This window comes from Ptychodera flava, chromosome 5 (assembly GCF_041260155.1).
Source record: "Ptychodera flava strain L36383 chromosome 5, AS_Pfla_20210202, whole genome shotgun sequence".
Classification (NCBI taxonomy): domain Eukaryota; kingdom Metazoa; phylum Hemichordata; class Enteropneusta; family Ptychoderidae; genus Ptychodera; species Ptychodera flava.
In genome coordinates this window covers 33,070,838-33,079,650 of record NC_091932.1, presented here as the reverse complement: position 1 = coordinate 33,079,650, position 8,813 = coordinate 33,070,838, and the positions used below count along the sequence as shown (strand labels likewise).

The following is an 8,813-nucleotide window of genomic DNA, read 5'->3' as shown; positions in this document are numbered from 1 at the left end:
TTTTTCATCCTTCCTTTTTCGTTTTTGTCAGTTCAGTTTTACCAAATTCTTAAACCACACTCATATGTAGAAAATATATCTTGAAAGAATTAGTTTTGTTGTCTTCAGAAAATAGTTTTCTCGCCATTGAGAAAAAAGTTTTATTCTCTGTATTTCAATTTGCTGCTCTGAGAAAATCTTTTTTCCATAAAGAAATTAATTTTACTCTTGGAAAAATAAAACTTTTCTTTAAGAATTTAAGTTTTCTGCTCTAAAGACATAAGGTTATGTCATTTAAGTAACTCAGTTCGCGCTTAGCAAAAATCTTCAACTCTTGCTGTGAACAATTTTTACTTCTTTTCGAATAAAAAACGCTTTTGAGAAACAGATATTTTGTTCAAAGTTAAAGTTATTTTTTAAAAGTTAAAGTGTTTTTGTTAAAAGTTTTTAAAAACAGTTTACCCCAAAAATAAAGTTTCCCCGTTCAGAAATAAAAGTTTGCTGTGGAGAAATAAAATTTCTTACAAATATTAAATATATTGTTAAGAAATATGAGTTTATGTTCAAAAGTAATAAATTTCCATGACGTGTAGGGGAGTCTGTTATCTTGAAAAATTTTTACTTTTGTTTTACAAATAAAAATACTTTTGTGAAACATATTTTGTTTATGGTTAAAACTAAAAATACTTTCGAGAAGTTAAAGTTAAGATAATGTTCAGATAATGTTGCCCGTACAAAATTAAAAGTTTGCGGTGGAGAAATAAAATCTCTTACAAATATTAAAGATATTGTCAAGAAAAATTAGAGTTTATATTCAAAGTAATAGAGTTCCGTGGCGTGTAGGGGCCACCGTAAGTCAGGGAATGTTGGGTTGACCATGCAACTGGGTATCAGAGGGATTATAGGGTGGGGTCAACGAATATTTTTTGGTCACAACCAAGGAGGGTTCAGCTTTTTAGTACCAGTAAAATGGACGCCTACTTTTCTCATTTTAAATTCATTGTCAGATTGTCCACACTGCATATATCTTTGAATGTACGACAGTGTTTTGCCGTCACAGAAGTTTGCTATTTTTGAATGACCAAAGTAGTATTAGGCCTACAGACTAATAAAGCCCAACCACGGCATGACTTTTATTACCATTCTGAGAAAAATTTAGATCACTCCATCACTTTCACTGACGCGCTCACTCTCGCAAGACAAGATAATTATTTCATACAGGTTTCTGAAATTTACTGTCTTTCCTTTTTGAACTGTCCCTCCACAGCGGAGGGACCGTGCTTTTTGTCACTTATGTACTCGTTCATTTTTTTTTGTTTTTTGTTTTGCTTTTTTGGGGTTTTTTTTTGCAACCCTGACCCTGCTAATCTTAGGGAAGTATTCAAGGGTATCTCGAATCCTACAAATGACTGCTTTGCCGCATAATTGTCACGAAATTGCAAGATGTTGCCAAAGTTGCGTGAACGGTTACGGTCTATCGTTTAAAATAGGGTCATTCAAGGTCACGACTGCCTCTTTGACCTCGGTGACCTCAGAAGCCTTAGGTGCTTCTTGCTTGTAGTGACGGGTGTCGCTGCACACTCACAGCCGGGGTACAACCTAAAAGTCATCAGTCATGGGGTAATAATACGAATACACTTGAGCGGAAAGTAGAATACCTTGGAGCTATAGGCCTACACTACCTGGCGGCATGCTGGCTTGATTCTCGTTCGTCTGTGGTTACGAGTAATCCTTTTGCAATATGAATCCAATGCTGATGTCAATGCCAAAGGACGGGAAGCTAATGACAGGGACGAGCTCTGTTACCGAAAATGGCTTCCGCAGCGGGGAACAGTTTGCTACAGTCAGTGAGGCAAATATTCAAGTATTTAACGAGCGGACCAGGTTTTGACAAGGTTATGAAAACAGTAGGTATTCAAATATACAATAGCGGAGACTCCTTGATTTCCTAGCTCCGTGCACAGGCGCACGTGGGCGTAGGTAGTCTGCTAACCCTGCGTACGATGCTGTGTGTTCCCGGCATTATAGTATACGGCCTCGAGCCCAGGCAATGGCGGGCAGATCGAGTACGTTATCGATAGATCGAGCAGAAAATCGACCAATCGAGCAGACTACCTAGCCCACGGGCGCCCTTGGCTCCATGATCTGATCAACGCGCACAGTCGTAATCTAGTCTTAGTCCGGCGCTCCACTGGAGATACTGTTGCAATGTTTGCTGCACTTCTGTAGTCCACAACACGGTCGTCCCTGCGCACAGGTTATCGTAAAGTTGCTTGGATAGTCGTTCCGATAGCGTTCCGAGGCGGGCGGCCGCAGGTCGCCGTTTACTTGGAAAAAAAAAGTAAACGGCGACCTGCGGCCGCCCGCCTCGGAACGACTATCCAAGCAACTTTACGACAACCGCCAGCTCTGCGTGGCAGGGCTGTGTGTTACCGGTAACACACAACCTTGCCAAGCAGAGCTACCCCCTCGATTGTGTGGCGGATAACGGTATCTCGGATTGACCATGGATTGACATGGTCCGTTGGTCGTAGAAAAGGTCCATGGAAACTTCTATTGTTCAGAGTACAGGTAGTAGCAGTTGTAGCGGAGACTAGTGCTGAAGTAATGGATTATTGAATACTGCAGCCATGGCTAAAATTGAAGATATGCATTGACAAGCCTTACCAATATCCTTCAAATCCGTATCTGGGATTTCCTTTGGGATGCCTTTGTTTTTTTTTTATATGCGCTGTTGAAGGTGTTAGACTATGGTGTTTTTCAGGGAATTGTTATTGTCATGCCATATACTTTGAAGGAGACTCTGAGAAAATATTGAAGACTGTGACATGGATCCGAACGGTATTGCTAAGTCTTGTCAATGCATAATGTCAACCAGAAATCTTGCAGGGTGTTTGCTAAAGGGAGGAAAAACCGGTTTTTGGAAGGTTCAGCACAACGCTTGTCACATGACTATTATGCAAATAATACGCCTTATCCCTAACAAATGAGGATAAGGAAAATCAGGTAATGTCAATATGTAGTGAGAGCAATCTTGCATTTTTTTGAGTCTGTTCTTCTACTGTGCAATTCTAGCATTTTGAATTGTGAGAAATGTAAACCTTCAGCAGTTATCAAACTAGTGAAAAAGTCTTTAAAGTCTAAATTTAAGGAAGCCTGGAAAAATGCCTTGTCAAAAAATAACAAATTAAATGTATACTGTAGTATTAAAAACATGTTTAAATGTGAAAATTATCTATCACTTGTTAAGTCTCCATTTCACAGAATTGCTTTGACAAGGCAAGAATTTCTGGCCATACTTTTGCAGTAGAAATTGGTCGTCTTAAAAACATTCCAAGACATCTTAGACTTTGTACCCTTTGTCATTCTGGTGTTGGTGATGAAATCCATTGTATTTTATTATGTCCAAGTAAACCAGCACAAACTGTACGAACAATTTACTTTGAAATAATTTTTAACATTCAGAACCAGCTAAAATGCTTTGACAATGATTCTCTTTTTAAATGCTTTTTGTCATGTACTGACAGTTGCATTGTTCATGTTGTTGCAAATACATGAATGAATTGTTACAGATTTTCAGACAGAAAGTTTAATCACTTCTGAGGCTAATTTGAATGAAGTGAATCTGAAAACTTTTCAGTGTTATACATTTTCTTCCCCTTCTCTTTCTTTCTGAGCCAATGTCATTATTGTGAACACGGCTAATAAATAAATAAAATAAATAAATAAATAAATAAAATAATGCACCGAAAAAATCAAATCCACCATCATCACTGAATGATCTGAACCAGGATGACTTGGTCGCTGCATGCACAATGTGACATGTACCACCATGACAGCCTGGAATAATAGAAATCACATCACCAATGTCATATGATTATGAAAACACTCGTTCACGGTTCACAGTGAAGCAAATGCTGTGCATGGTCTGCATCTACAGTAACTGCAGCCACTCCTGATTGTGCATATATGCTTCATATCTTCTAAACGCGATTTGCACTCAGAGACACAAATAGTGCTGATCGCAAATGACGTCGCTTTCCCTCCATTAATATGCATAAATAAATATTTGTTGCATTATCCACATAACCGACTAAAATAACCCCCTGCTAGTGTTACAATGGCTATTAAAAGTCACACTAATTTGTATGAATTTATGGCTCAGACTACAAGCTGCAACAATAGCTAACATCCCTGTAATATTTGTTGATTCTGATTTGCTATGTACATTTGTATTTCAATTCCATATCACTGAACACAAGGAGTGCAGCTGAAAAAAGTGATGGACTTTTCATATTTTTATAGGCTCGAGTGGTGTCAGCAGAACCCGGAAGATGTAAATTTGAGATGAAAGTTGAGCCAGATCACACCAATAGAGGGGGTACTTTACACGGTGGATTGACTGCTACAGTGATTGACACTGTGACCACAGCTGCATTGATGACAGCTGAAGGTGGCTCACCTGGTGTTAGCGTAGATCTCAATGTAACGTAAGTACAACTTTTATACATTACAGAAAGGCTTCATTAACTCATAGACAGTAATCTTTTTTCAATTTCTATTATTATAACTATGTCACAGGTGCTTGGAGCATTGCTTGGACAGTCAAACAAATGCCCGGGATCAAAGTGTGCGGCCAAAGGCCGTACCTCAGTAGTTGTGTAAAGCATTGAAGGTTTGACACAACAAATTGGCAAGAAGTCCAAAACCAAGACAATAAAACATCTGCCCTCAAAAAATATACACTGCAAGATCCGAGGTGCAAACTTTTTATAGACTACCCCTTCGCTACGTATTTAGGTGTTGCGAGTGTAGCGAATGCTAGGAAAAAGTCTAATTACAGTGAAATATATCAATGCGCAGCCTATTTTAGATGGGACTATTTTCACATAGAGAGTCTGGTATGGAACAGCTCGGTCTTGCCATCGATTTACATATCGTGAATAATTATGCCTTTAAGAAGAGAAAGAAAGTTGAGAGTAGTAAAAGAGAGAGGGTCACCTGAACTTCGTTAAAGGACCAGGGACCCCTACAAATAATTTAAAAACTATACTAGGGTACGTTGGTGATTGATGAAAGCTAAAACATGATAATTTTCAAGATATGTTGAGGTGATGCATGTAGATATTAAGTATGGAATAGAACGGTAAGTTGTAAAAGAGCAGTCGCATCGTTATCTCGCCAGAGAGACACCCATCTTGTAGCGTAGTTAAGACGTGTAGCGAGGTGTAACCAAGTGTAGGAGTAAATTTTGTGAAAATTGGAGAAGGGGTGTAGCGGACGTAACGAAGTGTAGCGAGGTGTTAGGGGCTGTAAGATGGTCACTTTTTACTCGCCAGAGAGACACCCATCTTGTAGCGTAGTTAAGAACGTGTAGCGAGGTGTAACCAGGTGTAGGAGTAAAATTTTTATGAAAATTGGAGAAGGGGGTGTAGCGGACGTAACGAAGTGTAGCGAGGTGTAATAGGCTGTAAGATGGTCACTTTTTACTCGCCAGAGAGACACCCATCCTGTAGCGTAGTTAAGAACGTGTAGCGAGGTGTAACCAAGTGTAGGAGTAAAATTTTTATGAAAATTGGAGAAGGGGGTGTAGCGGACGTAACGAAGTGTAGCGAGGTGTTAGGGGCTGTAAGATGGTCACTTTTTTACTCGCCAGAGAGACACCCATCTTGTAGCGTAGTTAAGAACGTGTAGCGAGGTGTAACCAGGTGTAGGAGTAAAATTTTATGAAAATTGGAGAAGGGGGTGTAGCGGACGTAACGAAGTGTAGCGAGGTGTAATAGGCTGTAAGATGGTCACTTTTTACTCGCCAGAGAGACACCCATCTTGTAGCGTACTTAAGAACGTGTAGCGAGGTGTAACCAAGTGTAGGAGTAAAATTTTGTGAAAATTGGAGAAGGGGGTGTAGCGGACGTAACGAAGTGTAGCGAGGTGTAATAGGCTGTAAGATGGTCACTTTTTACTCGCCAGAGAGACACCCATCTTGTAGCGTACTTAAGAACGTGTAGCGAGGTGTAACCAAGTGTAGGAGTAAAATTTGTGAAAATTGGAGAAGGGGGTGTAGCGGACGTAACGAAGTGTAGCGAGGTGTAATAGGCTGTAAGATGGTCACTTTTTACTCGCCAGAGAGACACCCATCCTGTAGCGTAGTTAAGAACGTGTAGCGAGGTGTAACCAAGTGTAGGAGTAAAATTTTTATGAAAATTGGAGAAGGGGGTGTAGCGGACGTAACGAAGTGTAGCGAGGTGTTAGGGGCTGTAAGATGGTCACTTTTTTACTCGCCAGAGAGACACCCATCTTGTAGCGTAGTTAAGAACGTGTAGCGAGGTGTAACCAGGTGTAGGAGTAAAATTTTTATGAAAATTGGAGAAGGGGGTGTAGCGGACGTAACGAAGTGTAGCGAGGTGTAATAGGCTGTAAGATGGTCACTTTTTACTCGCCAGAGAGACACCCATCTTGTAGCGTACTTAAGAACGTGTAGCGAGGTGTAACCAAGTGTAGGAGTAAAATTTTGTGAAAATTGGAGAAGGGGTGTAGCGGACGTAACGAAGTGTAGCGAGGTGTAATAGGCTGTAAGATGGTCACTTTTTACTCGCCAGAGAGACACCCATCTTGTAGCGTACTTAAGAACGTGTAGCGAGGTGTAACCAAGTGTAGGAGTAAAATTTTGTGAAAATTGGAGAAGGGGGTGTAGCGGACGTAACGAAGTGTAGCGAGGTGTAATAGGCTGTAAGATGGTCACTTTTTACTCGCCAGAGAGACACCCATCTTGTAGCGTACTTAAGAACGTGTAGCGAGGTGTAACCAAGTGTAGGAGTAAAATTTTGTGAAAATTGGAGAAGGGGGTGTAGCGGACGTAACGAAGTGTAGCGAGGTGTAATAGGCTGTAAGATGGTCACTTTTTACTCGCCAGAGAGACACCCATCTTGTAGCGTACTTAAGAACGTGTAGCGAGGTGTAACCAAGTGTAGGAGTAAAATTTTGTGAAAATTGGAGAAGGGGGTGTAGCGGACGTAACGAAGTGTAGCGAGGTGTAATAGGCTGTAAGATGGTCACTTTTTACTCGCCAGAGAGACACCCATCTTGTAGCGTACTTAAGAACGTGTAGCGAGGTGTAACCAAGTGTAGGAGTAAAATTTTGTGAAAATTGGAGAAGGGGGTGTAGCGGACGTAACGAAGTGTAGCGAGGTGTAATAGGCTGTAAGATGGTCACTTTTTACTCGCCAGAGAGACACCCATCTTGTAGCGTACTTAAGAACGTGTAGCGAGGTGTAACCAAGTGTAGGAGTAAAATTTTGTGAAAATTGGAGAAGGGGTGTAGCGGACGTAACGAAGTGTAGCGAGGTGTAATAGGCTGTAAGATGGTCACTTTTACTCGCCAGAGAGACAGCTAGAGTGTAGCGTGTTACGACGTGTAACCGAGACTAGAAGTGTTTTTCTTTTTGAAAATTGGAGAAGGGTTAAGTGTTTTGTAACCTATTCTAGAGATTTATTTTTCCGAAAATTGGAGAAGGGGTGAGCTTGTGTGGATGTTTTCTTCATGATAATTCAAGTAACCAAACAAAAGGTTGCAGAGTGTTTTTATAAATTCTTAAGAAATTACTCGAGCATTTTCCGCCTGAAATTGTCATAGTCTTTCCAATTGGCGCAAAGGAATTAATTATTTACCCTCGCGATACGTTATCGTTTTTCGACACGATAAAACCTGCGCAATTCTTCTCGAATTGGAACTTATAATACTGGCGTCACTAAATACCAGCAGTGTTTCGACAACATTGTCTTACTGGTTTACACATTTACAAATCTCTCTCGTGTAAGTATTCTGCGTAATATTTTCCGTTGTATTTCAACCACTTCTATGTAATATTCAGCTGTTATTAACATTGTATTGTTATATCAACTTATCGTTATGGTGTTTGTTACCGACATGCCCAAGATACTGTCTAAATGGACATACACACACTATAACCAGGACTGACTCAGGCAAGGGAGACAGGACTCAATCACGCAGCTAGACACTCACAGGCAGACTCATTGACTGGTGTATCAGTAGCTGGGCCGTGAGGCCTAGGAATGGTTCCGTATTCAATAACAAGATCATGGACGTACTACAGACTAAGATCAATAAAAAGTTTCACATACTATTTTCTCATGTTTCTAGTAACGAGATCGACAGTGGCAGGATCTTTCTTTGTCATGACAACATCCGAAAACAAGTAAGTCTTTTGACAGCAAATGAAAAATGTTGTGACTGATTCTGAGGCAGTTCACTGCTAGATTTCAAAACGAACAAATACGTGTTGGAAAACACTCGAAGCTCCGTGTACACACAATAGATAATTCTTGCATAGTAAAATACGTCACTTTCGAATTCATTCATATTCTTCAACAAAACAATCTTCGTCAAAGTAGGTTGTCAGTTATAAATTCCCGCACAAACGTGTCAGGGTTGCTGGGCAAGCCTGAATGTCACGAATTGAATGTCACGAATTTGAAGAAATTTTCGTATTATGTTGGGCCGGGCTAATTTATGTTTTTAGTGTACGTAACCTCGATTTGTACACTTGACTTTCCACCTCGATGATACATGTATCGCGTATTTTCTGCAAGGAAGTTGAATATGTGACAGTTTGCAACTGACAAAATGCCACATTGAATAGACAAGTACACTAAAACCTAATGGATCATCTGATACGTCTAAACGTCAAACGGTGCAGTACGGCACCTGTGAGATCGTGTTTAAATTTGCAACATTATAATGTTGCACATCGGCGCCGTCGTGTTTCAAATAATGAGATGACGTAATTCTTTGCTTCAGACTCGATCACAATGGT

The 8,813-nt window shown here is 40.3% G+C and overlaps 1 protein-coding gene across 1 annotated transcript in view; it reads left to right on the top strand.

Annotated features, from left to right (window-relative positions):
* The first annotated feature begins 1,724 nt into the window (after positions 1 to 1,724).
* The window catches only part of LOC139133550 (acyl-coenzyme A thioesterase 13-like), a 31,018-nt gene continuing 23,929 nt past the window's right edge, over positions 1,725 to 8,813 (top strand). Inside the window, exons 1-2 of the mRNA XM_070700256.1 lie at positions 1,725 to 1,886; positions 4,285 to 4,469. Of these exons, the coding sequence (XP_070556357.1) occupies positions 1,791 to 1,886; positions 4,285 to 4,469 (281 nt within the window). The 5' untranslated portion in view covers positions 1,725 to 1,790. The remainder of the gene's footprint in view (positions 1,887 to 4,284; positions 4,470 to 8,813) is intronic.